Here is a 25,636-nt window from a genome sequence, read left to right as displayed (position 1 = left end):
CCCTCCATGACTTCCTTCTTTTCTGCAGCCGTGACACTGTCTCTGATCAGCAATGCCACGTCCCCACCGCTTTTGCCTCCCTTCCTGTCCTTTCTGAAACATCTAAAGCCTGGCACTCTAAGTAACCATTCCTGCCCCTGAGGCATCCAAGTCTCTGTAATGGCCACAATGTCATAGCTCTAAGTACTGATCCACACTCTATGCTTATTCGCTTTGTTCATAATATTCCTTGCATTAAAATAGACACATCTCAAACAGTCGGTCTGAGCACATCGCTTCTCTATCACCTGCCTATCCTCCCTCTTGCACTGTCTCCAAGTTTTCTCTATTTGTGAGCCAACAGCCCCTTCCTCTGTCTCTTCAGTTTGGTTCCCACCCCCCAGCAATTCTAATTTAAACTCTCCCCAATGGCCTTAACAAATCTCGCTGCCAGGATATTGGTCCCCCTCAGATTCAATTGCAACCCGTCCTTTTTGTACAGGTCACGTCTGCCCCTAAAGAGGTCCCAATGATCCAGAAATCTGAATCCTTACCCCCACTCCAATCCCTCAGCCACACACTTATCCTCCACATCACTCTATTCCTATACTCACAGTCGTGTGGCATAGGCAGAAATCCCGAGATTACTACCTTGGAGGTCCTGCTTCTCAACTTCCTTCCTACCTCCCTGTAGTCTGTTTTCAGGACCTCCTCCCTTTTCCTACCTACGTTGTTGGTACCAATATGTACCACGACCTCTGGCTGTTCTCCTTCCCACTTCAGGATTTTGTGGATGTGATCAGAAACATCCTGGACCCTGGCACCTGGAAGGCAAACAACCATCCGTGTTTCTTTCCTGCGTCCACAGAATCACCTGACTGACCCCCTAACTATAGACTCCCCTATCACTGCTGCCTTCTTCCTTTCCCTACCCTTCTGAACCACAGGGCCAGACTCTGTGCCAGAGGCGCGGCCACTGTTGCTTCTCCCAGGTAGGCCGAAACCCCTCCCCAACAGTACTCAAACAGGAGTACTTATTGTTAAGGGGGATAGCCACAATTGCTCTCCTCAGGGGGCCGCTGGTTTCAAGTCGCTCTCCTCAGAGGGGCAGGGTTCAAGTCGCTCTCCTTGAAGGGGTGGCTGAGTTTGAGTTGCTCTTTTCGGAGGAGCCATTGGGTTTGAGTCGTTCCCCTCAGAGGGGCTGCTAAATTCTAGCGTTCACTCTCCTTGGAAAGGTCACTGGGTTTGAGCAGATGCACACAAAGATGTTATTGAAATTCTGAGATTTATGGATTGGACTGTAGTTCATACTAGTCTCCTTCATTTCTATGTTTTTTTCCTGAGCTTTCGCCCATTCTTTCTTGTTGCCGATTGGCAGGCTGAGGGTTTGGAACTTGATGTTCTTGTTGCTGTTTCTCTGTGTGGTCAATATGTTAATTTTTTGTGTGCAAGAAAGGAGATTGGGTGTTGTGGTGAACTAGATATACCTGTCTGACTGCTCCTGTGGCTCCTCCCAAGACCCTGCTGACTGCCCCTGTGGCTCCTCCCACAGACCCCTGTATAAAGGCGACTGTGGCCTGCTGCTCTCCCTCATTTTCCCCAGGATGTAGTGTTGTTCTTCAGTCAATAAAAGCCGATATCTCACTTCCTAAGTCTCGGCGTGAGTTATTGATGGTGCATCAGGTGTTTTATGTTATTGTCGCTGTTTCTCCATGTTCAAAGGTTCATTTATTATCGAAGTATACAACAATGAAATTCTTCTCCAGATAGCCATGAAACCAGGAAAGAAATTTACGACAGCACAATCATCAACCCCCAAATCCCTCCTCCTCACACAAAAAAATGAGAAAGATTGGGTGAAAAATACAGAATACAAAAAAAAAAACCCATAAGACTGAAAAAAGGTAAATAATCCAAGACCACATCTAAAATGCAGAAAACCTGGGCAACATTCTCCCTCTTCATAGCAGAGCGATCTCACCAGTGATTAAAAGGCAGTCTCCTATCTCTGTGCAAAGCAATCTCACCAGCAATAAAAAGGCAGTCTCCCCTCTCAATGCAGAGTGATCTCACCAGTGATCAAAAGGCAGTCGCAACTCTTTGGCAGTAGAGTGATCCCCCTGCAAAGCATGCAATGGTGAAATGGAGTCCAACATCGGCTCACAGCCTTCTTGCCATGAGGTTCCTGCATGTTGCCTCTGCCTTCCGGAATCCTCTCAGAGACTGCAGAGCGCTAAAACACCCAAGCGATCTCCAAACTGAAAATCACACTCTCTAACAGTTCCAGAATCACAGTTAAGATGAAAAACAAACATTAAAGGCATAAAAGAAGTGAAATATATGGTTTCATGATCTATTTAGAAGAATTCGAACAAAGGAGTGTCGTACGCAGACGCCATCTTGACCAGACCAGACTAATCTGTAGGTGTTCTATTAGTTTTTTGTGTATGAGAGAGGGAGCTGGGGGTTTGTTGTTATTGTGACTGTTTTTTTCCCTGGTGGGTGATACATGTTAGTTTTTCTGCAAGGGAGGAGGTACGGGTTTTGGAGTTTGATGTTCTAGCTGCCGTTTTCCAGGTGGGTGATCTATTAGTTTTTCTGTGAGGGAGGGGTTGGGGAGGTTGGGGTTTGCAAGCTTTTGTTCCTTTTTCTATTCATGCAGGGAAGATTGAAGTCTTTTAACAACTTCTATAGTTTTTCTGTATCTCATGGCTATCTGAAAAAGACAAATTTCAGAGTTGTATTCTACATATATACTTTGATAATAAAATGAACCTTCAACCTTTGAATAATTGATGCCAAGATTAAGGAAGGCATTTTTGTTGGACCACAAATCAAACAGTTCATTGATGACAGGCAATTTGAAGAACTTCCAGAGGAGAAAATTGAATGGAAGGCATTCAAGGTTGTTGTTGTAAATTTCCTTGGCAACTACAGAGCACCAAACTATGTACTGCTGGTTGACAACATGGTTCAAGCATACAAAACAATGAAGTGAAACATGATTCATTTTCTGCCTATTTAAACTTTTTCCCTGCAAATCTTGGCACTGTTAGTGACGAGTGTGGTAAAAGGTTTCCCTAGGGCATTGTAGTCATGGAGAAATGTTATCAGAGCAACTGGAATCCATCAATGCTGGCTGATTATTGTTGGCCACTGAAGCAAGAAGCCTCAGACATTGAGTACAAATAAAAATCATCAATGAAACATTTTTAGTTTAGTTGAACTATTGCAAAGTGTCAGCACTGTTGTGCAATTAAATGCATTATATTCAATAAAAGTTCATTTCTTATTTCTCCAAATTCCTACGTGATACAAGTAGTCTGAAATTATATTTGTGTTCAGCTTCAAGTGTGGTATCTGACCAGTCTTGGAATAGCATTTGTGTTTTGTAGGGTAATATGAAAAATCTTTAATTTAAACTTGACAGCAAAAGTCCAGTTTTATGTGCAAGAGAGAGAAATTGGACATTTTACTGGGTGCTATTATTCCTTTCAATGTTGTTATACCTAAGCACAGACCTGACACATATTGGACCTGATATGCTGGTAAATAAATTCTGTGTTTGCACCTGGTGACTGCTGCAAGCATGCAAAACAGGCAGACACTGATGTAATAACATCACAACCAATTTTGTGCACAATATGTTACCTTAATCTTGTGCAACTAAACACGGTCAGAGTTGCACAGATTAACCTCCAAATGAAAGGGATCTGATTGGTCAATTATTTGTCTTAGCAGTTCTGCTTCAGGCATTTTACCTTAATAAGGAGTTGCACTAACAGCAATGGCAAATAATCTGTTGATCTTGAAACTTTAATATGGTAAAAATTCCAAACTACCAAGGTTCTATAGCCTACCTTAGATGACCTGCTGGAACATTAATGAAAACCATAAATACTAGAAACTAAATATTCTTCATCATTATTCTTATATTATCTGTTCAATAACATTAGCAGTATATTTTGCAAATTCTATATTGAGATGAGGGACATTTTTGGGATAATTACAATAGCATTGGGATAATTCATTAATTATCTTTAAAAAATTGGAGATGTGTTCCTGCTAAAGACAGCGCCACAAGTATTGAGGTTATTATTTGAAAACAAAAATGCAACAAAGATCAAGCTACTTAAGTCAGGTGTATGCTTGAGACCTGAATTTACATACTGTAGATGAAATTGAGACTGCACTCCCCAGAACTGCCCAACTAAATGATTTTTCTTTGAAGTTCCTTCTTTGTCTTATCTCTCCTCTTATGATCCTGATCAGTGTGAGGTGAGGCACTTTGGAAGGACATCCACATTAAATGATAGGATCGTAGCATATAATGAAAAAGAAGGAATCCCTCAAATGGCAACACAGTTAGGGAGATAAAGGAGGCATATAAAACACTTGACTCTTTTAACTGGGGCAAGAATATAACCTGAGGACTTCACCTGCAAGAAATGCATCCAACAGCAACATCTAATACTCCACGCTAAGGAGCTGGAGCTGGAAATGGATGAATTCTGAATCATTTGGGAGGCTGAGGGGATGATAGACAGAACATATAGAGAGGTAGTTACACCCAAGTTGCAGGACACAGGAAACTGAGTGACAGGACAGAAGTGTGAAAGGGGTTAAACAGCCAGTGAAGAGTACCCTGTGGCCATTCCCTTCAACAATAGGAATATCACTTTGGACACTGATGGTGGGATGGGGGTGACATAGCAAAGAAAAGCCACAGCGCTTGGCCTCTTGGCACTGAGTCTGACTCTGTGGCTCAGAAAGGAGGGAGGAAAAGAGGCAAGCTGTGATGATAGGGGATTTGTCAGATAGGACAACAGAAAGGAGGTTCTATAGACGAGAACAAGATTCCCAGATGGCATGTTGACCACCACCACCACCTCCCACCCCATGGCCAAGGTCCAGGACATCTTGGATTGAGTTCAACTCAGCATATTGAATGAGGGTGAAAAGCCAAATATCATGACATTTTCCCTGACTAGTAACCCCACCCCTCCCCCTTTAATCCCATTCACTCTGTCTAAACGGTCCATTTAGGTATCAACGATATAGGGGCGAGGTTCTGCAAGCTAAATTCAAGGAGTTAGGTGCTATGTTAAAGGACAGGATCTCCAGGGTTGTGACCTGTGCTACATGCTAATGAGGCCATAAATAAGGAGATCATATAGTTTAACATGTGGCCAAGGTTTTTGTACAGGAAGGAGGGATTCAAATTTTTGAATCATTGGGCTCTCTTCTAGGGAATGTGCAACAGTGTGCTCCTAGACTGGAGGGGGACTAATATCCTAGCGGAAATATGTGCTATTACTGCATGGTGGTGTTTAAACGAGAGTTGCAGGGGTTGGGAACCAGAGTGTCAGAACAGTTAGTGGAGTGGAGACGTTGTTTTGACCTCAGAAAAAAAGTCATATATTAAAAGGTTGAGCATGTTCTGAGTTGCATATATTTTAATACAAGAAATATTGTAGGAAAGGCACACGAGTTCAGAGCATAGATCAACATATATTGAAGCCACTAGTGAGACTTGGTTGCAGGAGGGGCAAGACTGGCAGCTCAGTATTCTGGGTTTCTGTTGTTTTAGACACAACAGAGTGGGGGGGGGGGTTACTAGTCAGGGAAAATGTCATGGCAGTGCTTACTCAGGACAGACTGGAGAACTCATCTAGTTAGGCTTAAGACCATAAGACCATAGGACATAGGAGCAGAATTAGGCCATTTGGCCCATCATCTGCTCCACCATTCAATCATAGCTGATCCTTTTCTCGCCTCCTCAGCCCCACTTCCCAGCCTTCTCTCTGTAACCTTTGATCAATAGCCCATCAAGCTCTGCCATATTTAAGGTAATGATCCAATGATCTGGCCTCCACAGCTGCCTGTGGTAATAAATCCTAGAAATTCACCTAGAAATTTCTCTGCTGGGTGGAACTGATGAATAAGAAAGGTATGACCATGTTAATGGGGCTACGTTATAGACCACCCAACAGTCTGTGGGAATTAGAGGAACAAATTTGTAGCGAGATCACAGACTGTTGCAAGAAACATAAAGTTGTGATAGTAGGTGATTTTAACTTTCCACACATTGACTGGGACTCCCATACTGTTAAAGGATTAGATGGATAGAGCTTGTCAAATGTGTTCAGGAAAATTTCCTTAATCAGTATACAGAAGTACCCACAAAAGAGAGTGCAATATTTGATCTCCTATTAGGGAATGAGAACAGGGCAGGTGACAAAAGTTTGTGTAGGTGAACACTTTGCTTCCACTGATCATAATGCCATTAGTGTCAAAATAATTTAGAAGAGGACAGGTCTGGTCCTCAAGTTAAGATTCTAAATTGGAAAAAGGCCAATTTAGGTGGTATCAGAAAGGATCTGGCAAGTTTGGATTAGGACAGGCTATTTTCTGGCAAAGGTGTACCTAGTAAGTCGGAGGTCTTCAAAAGTGAAATTTTGAGAGTACAAAGTTTGTATATGCCTATTAGGACAAAAGGTGTAGGGAATCCTGGTTTTTGAGAGATATTGAGGCCCTGGTTAAGAAAAAATAGGAGGTGCATAGCAGGTATAGGCAGGTAGATAAAAATGAGATACTTGAGGAGTATAAGAAATACAAGAGGCACATAAGGAAGAAGTCAGAAGGGCTAAAGGAAGGCATAAGGTTGCTCCAGCAGACTAAGTGATGGAGAATCCTAATGGATTCTACAGATAGGTTAAGAGCAAAAGTATTGCAAGGAACAAAATTGGTCCTCTAGAAGATCAGAAGTGTAGTCTATGCATGGAGCCAAAGGAGTTGGGGGAGATCCTAAATGGATTTTTTGCATCTGTATTTTCTCGGGAGATGGACACAGAGTCTATAAAAGTGAGGCAAAGCGGCAGCTAGGTCATGGACCCTATACAGTTTACAGAAGAGGAGGTGTTTGCTGTCCTGAGGCAAATTAGGGTGGACAAGTCCTAGGGACTGACAAGGTGTTCCCTCAGACCCTGTGGGAAGCAAGTGCAGAAATTGCAGAGGGCCCTAGCAGAGATATTTAAATCATTCTTGGTGACAGGTGAGGTACCAGAGGATTGGAGGATAGCTAATGTTGTTCTGCTGCTTAAGAAAGGCTCATTACAGGCTTCTGAGCCTGACATCAGTAGTAGGAAAGTTATTGTAATGTATTCTAAGGAACCAGATATATGAGTATTTGGACAAGGCTAGATTAGGTAGAGTAGGCATGGCTTTGTGTGCGATAGGTCATGTCTAACCAATGTGATAGGGTTTTTTGAGGAAGTTACCAGGAAAATTCATGAAGGCATTTCACAAGCTTCTGCTTTGAAGGTTGGTCAAGAAGGTTCAGTCACTTGGTCTTCAAAGTGAGGCTGTAAATTGGATTCGACATTGGCTTTGTAGGAGAAGCTAGAGTGGTTTTAGATGGCCTGTGACTAGTGGAGTGCTGCAGAGATCGGTGCTGAGTCCTTTGTTGTTTGTCATCTATGTCAACAACCTGGATGATAATGAGGTTACCTTGATCAGCAAATTTGCAGATAACATCAAGATTAGGGGTATAGTGGACAGCGAGGAAGACTATCAAAACTTACAGTGGGATCTGGACCAGCTGGAAAAATGGGCTGTAAACTGGCAGATGGAATTTAATGCAGTAAGGTGTGAAGTGTTGCTCTTTGGGAGGACCAGCTAGGGTAGGTCTTACACACTGAGTGGTAGATCACTGAAGAGTCTGGTAGAACAAAGCGATCTGGGAAAATAGGTCCATAATTCATTGAAAGTGACATCACAGTAGAAATGGTTGTAAAGAAAACTTTTGGCATATTGGCCTTCATACATCAAAGTATTGAGTACAGGAATTGGGATGTTATGTTGAAGTTGTATAAGACGTTGGTGTGGCCTAATTTGGAATATTGTGTGCAGTTTTGGTCACTGACCTACAGGAAATATGTAAGTAAGATTTAAAGGATACAGAAAAAATTTACAAGGATATTCCTGGGACTGGAGGACCTGAGTTACAAGAAAAGATAGAACAAGTTAGAACTTTATTTCCTAGAATGTAGAAGATTGAGGGAAGATTTGATAGAGGTATACAAAATTATGAGGGGTATAGATAGAGTAAATGCAAGTAGATTATGTCCACTGAGTTTGGGTGAGACCACAACTAGAGATCATGGGTTAAGGGTGAAAGATGAAATATTTAAGGGAAACATGAGGGGGACCTCTTCCTCGTCATTGAGAGGGTGGTGAGAGTGTGGAATGATCTGCTAGTGCAAGATTTTGATTTCAATGTTTAAGTGGTTTGGATAGGTACTTGGATGGGAGGGATATGCAGGGCTATCGTTTGGGTGCAGATCAATGGGATTAGGCAGTTTAAATGGTTCAGCATAGACTAGATGGGCTGAATGGCCTCTTTGATGCTATAGTTTTTTTATGGTTCTAATCTCAGATTTGTTCCAATGTAATTTTATAGAATATTAGCTGGACTTCTGTGCAATTCTGGTCACTCACTATTGCTATGGGTGGGATATGATTGTACTGCAGAGGGTTTAGAAGAAATTCATTAGTATGTTGCCTGGAGTGGAAAATTTCATTGTAAAAAGAGTCTGGAGAGGGTGGATAGGGATAGGATGAACATGGAGTAGAAAAGGCCTCAAGGCAACCTGATAAACAGAATTATGAGGTACGTACAGTATACTATTTATGACAGAAAGCAGGAACCATTTCCCCATCACAAAGGAATCTAAAACTGGAGGGCATAGATTTTGGTAGTCAATTCAAGGTTCAGGGGATAGGAGGGTGAAACACGAAGCACTAGAATAGTGGTCACCAACCTTTTTAAGCCCAAGATCCCCTACCTCAGCCTCAGTGAAAGGCAAGATGGACCCCAAATCCATTAGTTACACACATAAGCACCGGGGCAGAAAAGACCGGAAGTAAAGCCCTGCAACCCAGAAGTAGAAATAACATATGAACACCAAGGGTCAAGGGTCACCAATCTTTTTTTGCACTGCGGACCGGTTTAATATTGACAACATTCTTGCGGACCGGCCGGCGGGGGGTGGGGAGGTGTTAAACATGACCGGAATACAGCGATACTCGAAGCAGGTTCCTTACGTCTAGTCTATTCTGCAATTTAAAATTTAGTTTTCGTGGCTCTCAGCACTTAGCTGCTGTCCCGATTGCTCACGTTCTTTCCACTGGAAAAAAACTCAGCAGGTTTGTCTTTAAGTGCAGGGTGCTTGGACTCAAGGTACCGAAGCAGTTAAGCATGCACAGCGTGCCAACTATCAGGCTGGTATATGGAGAAGATGTTTGGAGAAGGACCCACAAGTTCCAAGCCCTGTTGGCAGAAGATGGAAGATGGAGAGAGAAGAGGAAGCTGAACAGTTGGTGGTGCACTGGATGGAAGACCAGCCAGCACCCGATGCCGTCCTAACTCTACAGGCCTGTAACTGTCCAAAAAAATGTTCACTCCCAAGATGTATGTGTGTTGCAAATGGCTTCAGGTGTACTGACATGTGTAGACTGGCAGACTGTGAGAACCAGGCATCCACCTCAGAGAGTGTGGAAAGTTCAGATGAAGATGTGGAAGATGTGGAAAATTATTATGATTATTAATAGTTTATGAAAGTATGGAAAGCAGTCTTTGATTAAATATATTCATTTTACAACCAAATGGGGCCTAGGTTATGGCCGTGTTTGAATTACTATACTGTAATTCTATATGCTATGACAAAAGATTGTTTTGATTTGATACAACAATATGGAAAATATCATGACATTGATAGAACTCCAGAAATCTCTCCAAATGAGGTTTTTTACCTTTTGGGGGGTGGGGTTACATTATCTGCTGTACTGATGTTAATATGGAATATATACAAAAAGTGATTACGTATTTGAATTCCTGAATAAATTCTCTACAAATCCATGTGATTATATGTGTCCTAGGGTTTTTATTGACTTTTCCAAAATAAACAACAGGTAAATATTTTTCAAAAAATTAAATGATTCACTCTACTGAAATTGAGCATTGTACTGCGAGTGCCACCAACAACATAGTTTTCAATGTAGAATTTTATAACAACATTTGATGAAAAGTGCTCGAACTCATCTATCATTGTGACAAATTTCAATGTTGAGGGATCACTAATGACAAAATACCACTAGGTTGAATATATATGTTGTACTTTATATTGGCCACTTTTCAGAAATGCTTACAGTATTTTAGGGTAGTGTTAGAAAATGCACGATACCACACATAAAGCTACCACTGGTGCAATGCTATCACATATTTTTTAACTCTAGGGATGTATACCTTGCCAAAAATCACTATGAGCATTAATCCCTTCAGATGGTACCAATCAACCCTACTGGCTCACAGACTAATAATGTTCATGGAGAATTCTACAATCCAAAAATCTACGTCAATATTGAATCAGCTTGATAACTATATCTACTGCCCAGTAAACTGAGACTTCCAATGATTCATACTTTCAAAAAGAATTCTGAGATTTCAAATTGGCCATTTATCTTGATATGCTGTCTCCTACTTCAAGATCCTCTTAACTGGGGTAGTATCTTTAACACACTGATCGTCAAGTTCCCTTAATTCATCTCATTTTTCTACACTTCAGAAGATTAAGCCTCAATCTTTTCCCCCAGCCGCTCCCCATTCTCAGAATCAGTCTGGTGAACTTTTTCGAAATTTCCTCTGAGGAGATTCATCCACCAGTGGGCTAGATGTGCTCATGTGTCAATGTGTGCAGATGTATCTATCTCTTTCTTCAGTATACCGATCAACTGAACTTCCACAGCCTTTTGTATTAAAATAATTCAAAAACTCATTCTCATACAGCATGGGAGATAAAGGTTTTGTACAGTTATAAGACTTTATTACTCTTACAATATTGGCTAACTTTTATCCTATATGTTGTAAAACTTTACGTCTTCACAATTTCTTGTACAGAAAAGATTGTTTTACTCCCAATGTCCACATTTAATAGTTTTACACTTTTCACAAATATTTCGCTTTTGTATTCCGTTTGCCTCAGTGAATAATCTCGGATTTCCTCACGTTTCATCTCATTTACCATTTATCTTCCTCACTCAACTCGCCTGCTTTTCTCGCTCTAAACTCTAGGCTCTTCTTTCATTCTCCTTCCAATTCTAATTGCGGGGCTGCACTCCCTCTTGCTCCAGCTCATGCGCTCCTTGTTATTGCAAACACACTCTCGGGGTCGGGCGGAAGTGTCGTGCGGAGCCACTCCTTACTCCTGGTGCGGCGACGTCAGTGTGAACCGAGCGTTTGCGATTTGAAAGGTACTGTGGTTGCAGCATTCATCCCATTATTTAATTTTAATTACGCTTTCAAACATTGCAATGGAAACTAAAGGCCTCTCAGGCTTCCTCCGTTATAACCCGCTGCCCGTGCACAGGGCGCAAGGAAGCGAATCCATGGATCGCCGCTTGTGCTTAGTTTTTGGATATTGTGGAGGAGGCGGGTTCCTTGTTCACGCCATTTTTTATTGAAAGGACTTTTAAAAAAAATAAATATGTGATTTGAAGCAATATTATTTGTACCCTATTGGATGTTTGTGTGATGAGAGCTGGGAATGGAAAAGAAACACGCTCTCATTTTTTTGGGAAAAAAATCTGCTTTTCAACCTTGAAAATAGATTTTTTTAAATTACCTCTTGGACTGCGAAGATCAGTGGTTCTTTTTGATTGAAAGCTGCTTCCCCTTCCATAACCTGCATTGTGTCCATGTTGTGCAGGATTTGGGCTGACCTGTTTGTCGTTATTCACCACGTTTGATCAAATTTGTGCATCTTCTATTGTTGGGGGGGGGGGGGGGGGGGGAAGACAACAAGATATACATCCATTTACTTGTGTGTGCCAGAACAAGCAAAATTCCTAATGGGACTCTTATGAGATGGTAGTTATTGAAGTTTGTCTTCCAAAATTAGAATATTTAAAAGTTTAAGAGCTTCAGTATTAATATTGCAGTGAATAGCCTGTCAGTGCCCATTTCTGTAGGCCAGATGTGCTGATACTGCTTTTAAAGTGGCTGTTATCTGTATACTCTGAGGAGGAGGAGGAGTATGGCTCCTTTTGTGTTTCTTAATAGGGATTGCTGCATATGGTTGAGAAGAACAAGCCGATTCCTCTGCGGTAACTTTACAACAGATTGTTTCGCATCAAGGTATTTTATTTCAGGAAATGTCACCAGATCTTATTATTTCTTTTGCCATCTAGACTTGTTGATGATTTCTCTTTTACTGTCTGCATTTTTTGAGCTCACAAAGTACAAGTGTCATTCTTCAGCTCTGCAACCAAAGACTTGTTGCCAAAGTTTTTTCCTGATAAATGTTAGCCTTCATCAGAAAGAGTGGCACAGCCAGTGGAGTTGTTGCCTCATGGCTTCAAAGACACAGGTTCAATCCTGATCTTGGGTACTGGCTGTGTGGAGTTTATGTCTTCTCTCTGTCTTTGCTTGTGTTTCCTGAGGGCACTCCTGTTTCCCCTCACATTCCAAAAACCTGGGGTTGGTGGTAGCTGTTGAGGATATAAGAGTTTGCATAAATAGTTGATGGTCAGCATGGATTCAATGGGCTGGTGAGCCTGCTTCCATGTTTGTTTATTTATTGAGATACTGTGCTGTTCAGAAGAAATTGAAATGCAAAAATAAGATGGGAATACAGTCAGCATGGCTTTGTGAAGGGCAGATCGTGTCTAACAAGCCTAATAGAGTTCTTTGAGGAGGTGACCAGGCATATAGATGAGGGTAGTGCAGTGGATGTGATCTACATGGATTTTAGTAAGGCATTTGACAAGATTCCACACGGTAGGCTTATTCAGAAAGTCAGAAGGCATGGGATCCAGGGAAGTTTGGCCAGGTGGATTCAGAATTGGCTTGCCTGCAGAAGGCAGAGGGTCGTGGTGGAGGGAGTACATTCAGATTGGAGGGTTGTGACTAGTGGTGTCCCACAAGGATCTGTTCTGGAACCTCTACTTTTTGTGATTTTTATTAACAACCTGGATGTGGGTGTAGAAGGGTGGGTTGGCAAGTTTGCAGACGACACAAAGGTTGGTGGTGTTGTAGATAGTGTAGAGGATTGTCGAAGATTGCAGAGAGACATTGATAGATTGCAGAAGTGGGCTGAGAAGTGGTAGATGGAGTTCAACCCAGAGAAGTGTGAGGTGGTACACTTTGGAAGGACAAACTCCAAGGCAGAGTACAAAGTAAATGGCAGGATACTTGGTAGTGTGGAGGAGCAGAGGGATCTGGGGATACATGTCCACAGATTCCTGAAAGTTGCCTCACCGGTAGATAGGGTAGTTAAGAAAGCTTATGGGGTGTTAGCTTTCATAAGTCGAGGGATAGAGTTTAAGAGATACGATGGAATGATGCAGCTCTATAAAAGTCTAGTTAGGCCGCACTTGGAGTACTGTGTTCAGTTCTGGTCTCCTTAATATAGGAAGGATGTGGAAGCATTGGAAAGGGTACAGAGGAGATTTACCAGGATGCTGCCTGGTTTAGAGAGTATGGATTATGATCAGAGATTAAGGGAGCTAGGGCTTTACTCTTTGGAGAGAAGGAGGATGAGAGGAGACATGATAGAGGTGTACAAGATATTAAGAGGAATAGACAGAGTGGACAGCCAGCGCCTCTTCCCCAGGGCACCACTGCTCAGTACAAGAAGACATGGCTTTAAGGTAAGGGGAGGGAAGTTCAAGGGGGATATTAGAGGAAGGTTTTTCACTCAGAGAGTGTTTGGTGCGTGGAATGCACTGCCTGAGTCAGTGGTGGAGGCAGATACACTGGTGAAGTTCAAGAGACTACTAGACAGGTATATGGAGGAATTTAAGGTGGGGGGTTATATGGGAGGCAGGATTTGAGGATCGGCACAACATTGTGGGCCGAAGGGCCTGTAATGTGCTATATTATTCTATGTTCTATATGTTTTGTTTGCATATAGTATTAACGTGAATAGTGTGAAGGAATAAAAGGGTTTTATAGCCTGCAAGTACTTCATAATTTATAGTTCATGATCTGAATCTACTGTAAAGAAATAGTCAATTCATAGAAAGGAAATGACTTATCTGGTGGTAGAGGAGTGACTTGGGGAAAGTAAATTGTGTGCACTCAAGAAGTAGAGGACGTGTCATGTCAGCAGGGTGATACCAATGACTTCTAGGAGGGAAAATATTTGAAAATATGCATAGCAATCAACAGAAACTAAGTCTATTGATTAGTTTTAGAAAAAAAAATATAAAAAACTATGCACAAAAGATCAATATTTAAGATTAATGTTATTTTTCTCATATATATCAGAACATCAAAGCATACAGTGAAATGTGTTGTTTATGCTGAGAATATGCAGGGCAGCCCATAAATGTTACTATGCTCTGGCACAAACAAAACATAGCATGCCCGCAGGTCAGTAGCCCTGACCTGTACGCCTTTAGATTGTGGAAAGAAACAAGAGCACCCAGAGGAAACCCACACAGTCAAAGAGAGAACGTACAAACTCCTTACATGCAGCATTGGGAATTGAAACCCAATCTTACAGCTGGCGCTGTAAAGCATTACTCTAACCGCCATGCACCATAGGCCTTAAAAAAAAGATGAATACTTCAAAGTGCTGATCTTTATAGCTGGCAAAGCTACATAAAGAATGAATTATATATTCTTAATGGAAATAGTTGTCAAACGAAATATAAATAAAACCACTTGAAAAGAGAATGACCAAGCTTTTGGTCTTTTGCCTCAAAGTAATACTTTGTTTAGGGCTTTGGATCCGGAGGCATCACTATCAGTGATAGAACATTAAGTTTGTTGCTGGTTGATTGGCTAGCGCAGGGTGTAATTTCACAGCGCCAGAAGTGGTGCAGAAGATGTAAAAGAATCAGAAAGCAAGGAACAATTTCTAAATTGAGCTGTTTGATATGAAGTGACAAAAATCTGGGTGAATGGGGACTTCGTGTGAGTTAAGACTGCGGTGTTTGTGTTTGTCATCTCAGGTTTATAAATGGTGCAGTGCAGGAGTACATTGGTCAAGTTAAATCTTGAAGTGGTTTGCAGAACCAGATGAAGGTAGGCATAGATATGAGAGTGATGGAAATTGGCAACTTTAGTCATGTGTGGCTCTAAAGTCATTTGGAATTAAATGTCCCACTTGTGTCAATGAGGATTTTTGACAAGCAGAATGGAGAAAATGTGATTTTAAAAAATTATTAGACTTCAGTGTTTCAAAGATTTTTTTTATGAATGTGATATCAAAACTGTTAAATGCTTTATCACTTGGACACAAGGCAAAACTGAAATTCCATCTTTGCTTTCTGGAGGTGGCACATTAAGACTGCTTTACCTGGAACTTACTATCCTACTTGAGTGTGTTGGCTGTCCATATCTGGCATAGGTGAGCAGAGGCAGGTAGGGACAACAGGTGGGCCTGGTCCAGGAAGGTATAAATCAGTGGCTTTGCTTTTCCAAGTACATGGTTTTTCCTTCCTTTCCCTCCCCTCATCCCCGTTCTTGAGAGATTGAGCGGGTTGGGACTTTTTTCATTGGAGCATCAGGGAATGTGGGGTGATATTATTAAGGTGTATAAAATTATGAGGGCATAGATAGGGTTGAATGCACATGGTCGTTTACCCAGGGTTGGGGATTCAAGAAGGAAGGTGGGAAAAGATTTAATAGGAGACTGAGTAATTTTTTTTCACCTGGGGCAGGGTCAGTATATGGAATGAGCTGCCAGAGAAAGTTGTTGCAGTAGGTACATTAACAAAATTTAAAAGGCACATGGACAGGAAAAGTTTTGAAGAATAAGTTTCAAGGAAGTGGGGGGGGGGGGGGAATCTCATTGAAACCTACCGAATATTGAAATAACCAGTTAAGAGTAGAAGTACAGAGGGCATTTTGAATAGTGGGAGAGTCTAACACCATAGGGCACAGCCTCAGAATAGAAGGATTTCCCTTTCGAATGAGATGAGAATTTTTTTTCTTTAGCCAGAAGTGGAGTCCAATCAGTTGGTATATTTACATGAGCCAAATGGCCTAATTTTGCTCCAATGTTTATGGTCTACACAGGTTATCATCAGCATATGGAAACTGAAGGTGTTAGCAAGTGATCTTTCCCAGAATCTAGATGAGAATTTGTCCAAAAATAAATTTTCAGGAAACAGAGATGTACCATTTGGAGTATGGGAAGGGAAGTCTTCGCAAGTGATCAAATACTTGTGTCTAAATAGGTTGGAATTAATTCTAGTGTGGTTCCCTGCTGGAATAGAGTAGAAAGTGTTTATTGAAGGGAGATGTGGTTTTCACCAATGTTGAAGGCTGCAGATGGACCAAGATGAAGGATTGATAATATCTGTTACAATCATCTTTGCCTGTCAGAGCCAGTTTGGTATTGTAGCAGAATGGGAACATTGATGAATAATTCTTAAGTTGCAGAAAAGTAGGTACCAGTGTAAGAGGGCTTGTTGTTTCAGTCAAAGAGACAGTAGTACAGGCAAAGAAACATGCAGAAAAAGTATGAGTAAACAGTGCTGGAATTGAAGTAATACTCAAAGTACTGTAAATGGAAACAATGTACATAGAATTTCAAGGAAAAACCAAATGGAGAACTAATCAAAAGTAGAACCTGAGGGCAGAATTATTCAGAAAACTGGAGCTCAGTGGGAAGCAAATTAAGAAACCATGCGGTGAAGATAATGAGTGAACGAACAGAGCAAATAATCTAATTTGAGTGTGCAATTTTTTAAAATCAAAAATCAGTTCATACAGAGGAAATTAAAGGAACTAGACAAAATTACAATATGTCTACCATTAGTGATTTGTTTTTAGCAGTAAAAAGTAAATGTTCTAAGTTCAAAAGTACTTTAAAAGCAGTATCAGAACATGTTCTGTTTATTAATACTGTGCCTCTCTTAACACTTCACATTTAAATGTGTTCTTTATTTTCTCTAATTGAATTTTTGAAATACTGTTGAGACATATGCTAGTATTGTTACTGTTGAACAACTGAGGAATTGCCAAAAGTCCTGGTTTAAAATTTCAAATAAAAGGTGATATGGTTTAGTATCTTTCCAGCTCTATCCTCAATCCTTTTTATTAAGTTGGTTTCTTATAAAAATATATGTCTGTTTAGAACAGAGATGAAGAGGATTTTTTTAAACCAGGGGGGCAGTGAATCTGTGGAATTCATTGCCACAGGTAGCTGTGGAGGCCTAATTATTGGGTATATTTAAAGCAGAGGTTGATAAGTCATTGGTTAGTAAGGGTGTCAAGGATTCCAGGGAGAAAGCAGGAGAACAGGGTTGAGAAGGTTAATAAATCAGCCGTGATAAAATAGAGGAGCAGATTTGATGAGCTGAATGGCCTAATTCTGCTCCGATGTCTTATAATAGTCAAAACCTTTTGGCGCTGTCATAAACATCAAAGGTGTGAACTGAAGTCTTGAAGGTGCAGGGCGGTTGTGGCAAAGCATGTATGGGCCAAATCCAGGCTGTGGGACCCGGGCTCAAGAGTGGGTGTTTGTTCATAGCTGGAGCGGACATGGAGGCGATTCCATGCGGCAGAACCCAGGTGAGTAGGGTTGAGGCAGCAGGGTCCGAGAATGAGGGAAGAACTGAGGTTTGATCAATTTAAGCATTGGGCTGAATTGGAAAGGTTGGGTACGGGCCAAATCGGGGTGATGGGGCCCAGGCCTGAGAGCATATTGAAGTAGTTGGGCCTGGGTCCGAGAGTGCGGAGCAACCTGAGATTTGGAGAATTTAAGTGCTGAGCCAGATTGGAAAGGTCAGGGTGTCGGGGGGCGGGGGGGGGGGGGCAGAGACTAAGGATGGGTGAGTTCAACTCGCTGCTTTGTGAGGTTTACTCATCTTTGAGTTGAACTAAGACTACGGTGATGATTTTCATGAACTTCAGTTCATTGCCAGCTTTTATTCTTTGCACAGTTTGTTTTTTTTCCTGCACATTGGATGTTTTACTAATGGGTTCTATTTGGTTTCTTTGTTTTGTGGCTGCCTGTAAGGAGACGAATCTCAAGGTTGTAAGTAGTGTACGTACTTTGATAATAAATATACTTTGACTTTGAAAATGCTTGTGTTATGCAATAGAGCTATTGTATTAATTTATAAATGGTTCTTTCCAAGCATTACTGCACTATTCATTTTAATAACATATCAAAATTTAGTCTCCAAAGTAATGCATTTGGTTTGGTGATTGTCTTCCCTCTTTCTGCCGGATTTCCTTTGCCTGAATATGTGCATTTCTCAAGAGAGTACATGTTGATTGGCCTCAGTGCAGTAGCTTTTATTCATAAGAATCTAAACAATTAACATTAGCAACCTTTTATATTAGGAGAGAGATGTGACATCTCTCAACAGTTTGAGGAGATTTGGTATGTCACAGAAGTTACTCGCAAATTTCTACAGGTGTACCATGGAGAGCATTCTAATTGACTGCATTACTGTCTGGTATGGGAGACCACTGAACAGGATTGAAAGAAGCTGCAGAGGGTTGTAAGCTTAATCCGCTCTATCATGGGCACTAGCCTCTCCAGCTTTTTCAAGGAGCGATGCCTCAAAAAGGCAGCATCCATCATAAAGAACCCCCATTGCCCAGGTCATGTCTTCTTGTCATTGCTACCATCAGGAAGGTGGTACAAAAGCTTGAAGGCACACATTCAGTGATTCAGGAACAGCTTCTTCCCCTCTGCCATCCGGTTTCTGAGTGGACATTGAACCCATAAGCACTACCTCATTACTTCCTTATTTCTATTTTTGCACTAATTAATTTAACTACATGCACTGTAATTCACAATTTTTTCTATTATTATGTATTGCTTTGTATTGCTGCCGAAATTTCACAACATATGCCAGTGATTTTAAACGTGATTCTGATTCTGACATCAGTTCCAACTTTGTTCCTTTGTTCATCTGGCATCCACCATTAATGAACTTTATTTTAGGATTGGGAGTAAAAGCTGGCCAGTGCCAGCAACACACACATTTAAAAAGAAAGAATAAATAAAGGAAATCTATTGTGATCTATGACTTGCATAATTTGGCTACGAGGCAACAATTGGTAATAATTTTGGATTTCTGTATCCCTTGTAACTGCTACTGTTGCAGGAAGGAACTATGACCGTTTTTTTTTGGGTTTTGGGGTAAAGAAAACAGGAAGGTGAATTCTGGTGGTTTTGCTTTTATTTGTGCATGTGCTATATTTGTTCTTTGATCATTTGTTAAAACTGTCATGTCTAAAATATCATTTGATGTCTTGAATTTCTTGCAAACTGTAATGCTGAGCAGCATGTATTAGTCGTGTTTGATTGTGGGCACTGAATTACAGTGTGTATTGTTTTTTTAAAAAAAAACAAGTTTTTAAAAAAAAACTTACTTTCAGTGCTGTTTATTAATGTAACTTGTGATACTCCCCTTAGAAATCAGGAAGAATATAGGTATAATCCCTGGGCGAACTGCTGTAAGGAATGTTAGCTGGAGTACCGTGGATTCTGGTTAATTGGGGCAACCACTTATTTGGAACAACTCTTAAAGAACAAAAACTAATCGAGAAAATAGCCAGGATTCCCTTCATTTATGTGGGACATTATGCTGCTTAATTGGGACAGGAGACTGTTGCCAGACAGTGTTTAATTAGAGTCAGTTGTGTGCACTTGCGTGCCCGTTAAACACTACACTGTGCTTAGAGCGAAGAGTTTTTAAATAGCATTAGTTGCGTGTGTTTGTGTTGAAAAAGCAACGATTTTTGTTACTGATAATTGGCAAGAAATAAGAATTAAGACAATTCAGAATTGTTTTGTTCACTGTAGCTTCAAGCATTCAGGTTTAGAGATGCGAGAAATTGCCAGGAGTTAAAATGAAATGATTTCACTACTTTAGCAAGTTAGGAACTACAAAGAATGTGAAGGTGTCAACGATCATCTTGAATGTTACAATGAAAATGAAGAATTGGAGGATGTAATTTTTGAAAAAGTTGTATGAAGGTAGTTCATTATCTGAACTAGGTGCCTGCACTGATTTTGTTCATTTACAGTCAATCATAAAAATACTGTACACTATATGAATTCCTCCATCGATAACTATTAAGAAACAATACATAGTTTTATAGTACTTTAGTGGTATTAGTAGTGTTATAATTTGTTCTATATTTCATTTAAATGCATAATTTGTTATTCAGTAAACCATAGTTTGTCTTTTTTATATACCCTTTAACTATTTCCATGAAACTTCAGCTAATTTGGGCAGCTCCTTAATTGGGCCAAAATGTACTGTTCCTGATGTGTCCCAGTTAACTGGAATGCACTGTACTTAATTTCACTGAAAGTACTGCTAAATGCATTTGTCAGGTAAGGTTTGAATTGGAAACATGAGAAACTCTGCAGATGCTGGAAATCCAAAGCAATACACACAAATGCTGGAGCAACACAGCAGGTCAGGCAGCATCTATGGAAAAGAGTAAACTGTTGATGTTACGGGCTGAGACCCTGGAAAGGAAAGAAGACCTGACCTGCTGAGTTCCTCCAGTATTTTTAGTGTGTGTTGCTAAAGTTAGTTGGCTCAGAAAAATCACTGAAATCTACACTTTGTCAACTGTAAGCTGAAGCAAAATAGTGGAAATGTCATCATGAATAAAAAGGACATGATGTACGAGGGCAGAAGAAAATTGCCAAAGTAGTGGAATAATGTTTCTAAAGGAAGGGCATAATGCATTAATCATTGATAACATCTGCTTGTAAATCTATCTTTTGTGCCATTCAGAAGTTATTTTTGTTTTGTTTTTATTAATCATTTCTTTGAAGAATGAAAATGTTGATTCTCTTGACTCCCTTGATTTAATGCTTAATTTTACTTTTGGTATTTAGGTGATCTGATTATAATGGCTTCAATTGTAACAGCAGTGTTTATTTCATACCCTAATAACCCTAGAGGGAAAAAATCCTTCATGTATTCCAATGGTGTTTTGAGAACTGGTCCTACAATAAAACATAACAGCAGAATTAGGACATTTGGCCCATCGAGTCTGCTCCAGCTTTGGATCATGGTTGACTTATTTTCCCTCTCAACCCTATTCTCCTTTCTCCCTGTGACCTTTGATGCTCTTAATAATAAGAACTTGCAGACTCTTTAGATATATCCAGTGTCTTGCCTCAACATCCGCCTGTGCCCATCAATCCCTTATAAAAGAGTTTCAGGTCATAATATCATTTTTTTTGTTCTAGCAAATCCTTGCATAACCATGAACACCTGTTAATTCCTCCATTAATATTCCTTGAACCTGAAAACATAGCCATTTGCTTTATATTCTTATTGTTTGTGGTTCCTTTTCAGTTTCTTGTGATGGCACAAAAGAACAAGATAAGCTCTGCTGTGGAGGTTTCGAGCAAGAAGTTGAAATCAAAACACAAGACAAAAACACAAGGTAAATTGCAAATATGATCTTTATAGATGTGGCTTTATTAGTGACTGGGTTTTAAACTCTGTTACTTCAAAAAAATCAATTTCTTTGAGTAGATTTGAATCTAACAATAAAGCTGCATTTTAGAAATGAAGAAATGTATGATTAATAAGAACATACTGTTCAACTAAGAACAAATCTGGTCTTGAATACGAAAAACAGATTTAATTTGTAGTGTCCTTTGAGACTTTGTGGCTTATTTGGTATATATAACATAAAGATGCAAGACTCGAGGTTCTGCAGGTGCTAGAAATCTAGAGCAATGCACACAAAATGGTGAAGGAACTCAGGAGGTCAGGCAGCACCTTTGGAGGGAAATGAACAGTTGACATTTTGGGCAGAGACCCTTCATCAGTATTGCACTTACAGTTATACATAAAGATGCAATTATAGTTTTGAAATAAGTAAACTACTATCAAATAAATTACTTTGCAAGTTTGCCCCAGTTGCAGACTCCACCGTATGTTGACTTGGGAAGTTATAGATTTCAATGCTCCACATTGTAAGGATACATCTCAGGCATAAGTCCATGTGATTTACTGAGCTTGACAGTGTTAATAGGGTGTAATTAACTCAACTGTTAAAAGAAATGTCTTTTCAAAGTGTGATCTGACACACATACTTGTTCTCATTAGATATAACTACTACCCATCCAGACTGTGGAGATAGCAGAACCTAATATAAAACTCCCACAAGACAGTGCCCCATCTTTGATCAGACACAAATCATTAATTTTTGCTTACTGGGTCTTCTAGATATTTAAGCGAGAATTTTTTTTAAATGTAGAACCAGCACATGGCAGTATTTCTTTCCAGAGATCTTTTCTCAAGTTAGCCAAAGCATGCTGTAGTGGTTACGCATTTCGTTATTAATGTCCGCCTACGTTGACAAAAGTGATCCATGTTTTCCAGCATCTTACAGCGTATTATAAATGCTGGGTCAGTGTTGTGCAATGGAGGTAAAAGATAACTGCCTATCTAGTGTAAGGCTTATCATCCTGTGCAAGAGTTGACTTGAGAGTTCAATGTCTGGATGTGATCATATACTGTAAATTTATGGCAAACGTTGGGGTGATCTTTCTTCTGGAGTGGAATTGACAAAGGGGTACAAGCTTAGAGGGAGGGGGCTGATGGGAAGGGTGGGGTATGTTGGAAGGAATAGGCAGTCAGCAAAACTGTGAATATTGTGTGTCCATCTGTCTATGAGAGTGGAAAATGTGCATGTTGAGCATATGTGGATATTGCCCACAATTGCATGTTGCACAGCCCTAGGACAAGGTCTGGCCTCCAATTGCCTTACACTTGTGATTATTTTAAGACCTTGCTCTAACAAGTGCATGTTGCAGTTGATGTGCAACAATGAACCTAGCTTATAAGAAATCATGGGTATTTTGCTAAAGGAGTTTTGCATTCTTCAAGCTTAGCTCTCTTTTGAACTCATTTACAATTCCATGAACTTCAATTGAATGTAACCCAGAGTGTGAGCATGTGCAATAAATAGCGGTCACAGAACTTGTGTTTAAAAGTTAGACGATATTGGACAGATATGTAAGCAACTGAGGGAGAACTTACTCTGTAATCCTAGGTGTGTTTTGCAGCCTACAACAGAAACATTTTTGTAACCCTTTATCCTAGAAACATTTATTATGATGGGTCTTATACTGGATAGAGGCCATTTGAGGTTCCACTCAGAATATGTTGTAGCCTTAAGCCTTGGAAGTGTAGCTGTTGTCTTTGGAGTGTCCCAGCTAAACAAAGCAAGTCCAACATTTGGCCTTTCTGTTGAAGATTGTTCCATGGCCTTTTTTTTGGCTTTTTGATTTCAGTCACTTGGAGGTTCTGACTTGTATACACTTGTATCAGTGTATCCATATTTTGCAAACTCTTCAGTAGCTGCATAGACACCTGAAGAGTAGACTATCTGTTGGATGGAAGCGACCAGCAACTCTGATAGAGGCAGATGCCAAGTTGTTAAGCTCACCAGTGGGAGGTGGCGCTTTAGCGCAGCTGGCCCACCACCTCGAGAGAGTCTTGATCATAAGCGGGCCGAAACTCCTGAGGACAGGTGGCAGATCAACTGATGATCCCACTGGTGATAGCACAGGACAGTTAACACCTTAGTCCACGAGTATTTTCAATTCTATTTCTTCAGAGATCCTTGCCATTACCCAATATCAGAGTTATCCCCATCTCAGTCCATAAGGATGATGTTTTTTGCCATAATAATATTAGAATAGATAAAATTTGCAATATGTTAGTGATTTCACAAACTTTTAAGTAACTGTCAGTGAAACAGAAGGATGAAAAAATTTTAAATTTTCTTTTGAAGAGTTGCTAAAAAAAATCCAGAAGTAAGAGTATCACATTGACTGACTACAGTACAAACATGCAACACTACTGCATAAGGAATGAATATAGCATAAATTGTGAAACATCATTTTTGAAGAACTATGCAGTATGTGCATCAGACCATAAGACAAAGCAGAATTAGGCCATTTGTCTCATTGAGTCTGCGCCACTATAGCTGATCCTTTTTTCCCCTCCTCAGCCCCACTCCCAAACTTTCTACCCATAACCTTTGATGCTGTGGCCAATCAAGAATTTATCGATCTCCATCTTAAATACACCCAACGACCTGGCCTCAACAGCTGCCTGTGGTAACAATTTACACAAATTCACCACCCTCTGGCTAAAGGAATTTCTCCACACCTGTTTTAAATAGATGCCCCTCTATCCTAAGGCCCAGAGCCATCAAGCAAACTATATCTGATAACCCTTTCATTCCCAGAATCATCCTTGTGAACCTCTTTTAAACCTTCTCCAATGCCAGCACATCTTTTCTAAGATAAAGAGCCCAAAACTGTTCACAATACTCAAGAAGAGGCCTCACCAGTACCTCATAAAGCCTCAGCATCACATCCCTGTTCTTATATTCTAGACCTCTTGAAATGAATGCTAACATTGTACTTGCCTTCCACACCAACTCAACCGTTAGTTTGCATTGTTCATTATTTATCAGGTCATTTTTAGTTTTTGCTATTTCAGTCCTTATTTTTCATGTTAGCAATTGCAGGTGGAAAAAATGTAAATATAAAAAGTATGAAATTCCTATTCCATCAATTCAGATTTTAAAACTTAGTTTTTACTTGTTTATCGGCAGGAACTATAAAAGAGACTAAGAGTGAAGCAAAAGTGACAACAAAAAATACAAGCAATTTGGAATTTCAGGTAAGAGTCCATTTTCTCTTCATTTTCAGTCACGTAAATCAATACTCCTTGGCCACAGTAATCAAATTGCAGCAAAAGGCCAGAGCAATTGTTCATTGTTATCTTTTATTTAGAGCTTTTCCATGTCATAGCGAAGCCAAAACAATAATACTTTTAGAAAGGATTATACCACATGTAGCAAGTTTCATATGCCTACCTTTTACAATTTGTATCCAACACATTAAGTTTTAATAATTACTTTTTACACATTGTATATTTCCCCCTCTGAGGGTGGTAATTTGTTTCCTTAAGTAATTGTGAGGCTCACATCAGCTTGAATAGTGATTGTAAGTGTGTTAATGCAGCTAATTTTCTGAGCTGCACTTTTTGTTACTGTTAGTTTTCAGCAGCGCTCGTGTAGACTTTTAGCATTTCCTTCTCTTAGGTTTGCACTGCCTATGTACGTATGGCTTGTTTTAATTTCAACCACTCGACATTCCAAGTAGTAAAAGAATTACTGGAGTACATGTAAAAAAAAAAATCACATTTACAATCCTACTGTAGCTTTGAGAATTAATCCCACAGATTCAGTAGGTTTCACTAGGTACAGAAGATTAGAATTACAAATGTACCTTTTGTCTGTTTTCCATTTAGTCATAGCTCTTTTTACCTAGCTATATATTTTTCCATCAATCTAGCTTTAGTCAATCTGAGAATCAAGTTGACACTTTGATATGAATTGCAACTTTTCATTACATAGAAATACATGAATTGCAATGAAAATGTAGAGTAGGAATGTGTATTTCAGCTGATCCATACCTATTCATGATACCAACATTTAATAGCATAAACCACTTTTTTCACCTAATTTACCTATCTTCCTCTTACGCTTTGCATTAATCTCTCGGGTTATTCTGGGAAAAGGCATACCTGTAAGGATGAAATAGCCCAAAGTCATGCAGTGGCATGC

The 25,636-nt window shown here is 40.1% G+C and overlaps 1 protein-coding gene across 2 annotated transcripts in view; it reads left to right on the top strand.

Annotated features, from left to right (window-relative positions):
* The first annotated feature begins 11,181 nt into the window (after positions 1-11,181).
* znf512 (zinc finger protein 512) overlaps positions 11,182-25,636 on the top strand; it is a 54,887-nt gene continuing 40,432 nt past the window's right edge. For both annotated transcript variants that reach the window (XM_073057135.1, XM_073057134.1), the window contains exons 1-3: positions 11,182-11,289; positions 21,334-21,424; positions 24,620-24,687. In XM_073057135.1, the coding sequence (XP_072913236.1) occupies positions 21,343-21,424; positions 24,620-24,687 (150 nt within the window). In that variant the 5' untranslated portion in view covers positions 11,182-11,289; positions 21,334-21,342. The remainder of the gene's footprint in view (positions 11,290-21,333; positions 21,425-24,619; positions 24,688-25,636) is intronic.

The sequence above is a fragment of the Hemitrygon akajei genome, chromosome 9 (assembly GCF_048418815.1).
Source record: "Hemitrygon akajei chromosome 9, sHemAka1.3, whole genome shotgun sequence".
Lineage (NCBI taxonomy): Eukaryota > Metazoa > Chordata > Chondrichthyes > Myliobatiformes > Dasyatidae > Hemitrygon > Hemitrygon akajei.
This window is presented reverse-complemented; position numbering and strand designations above follow the sequence as displayed.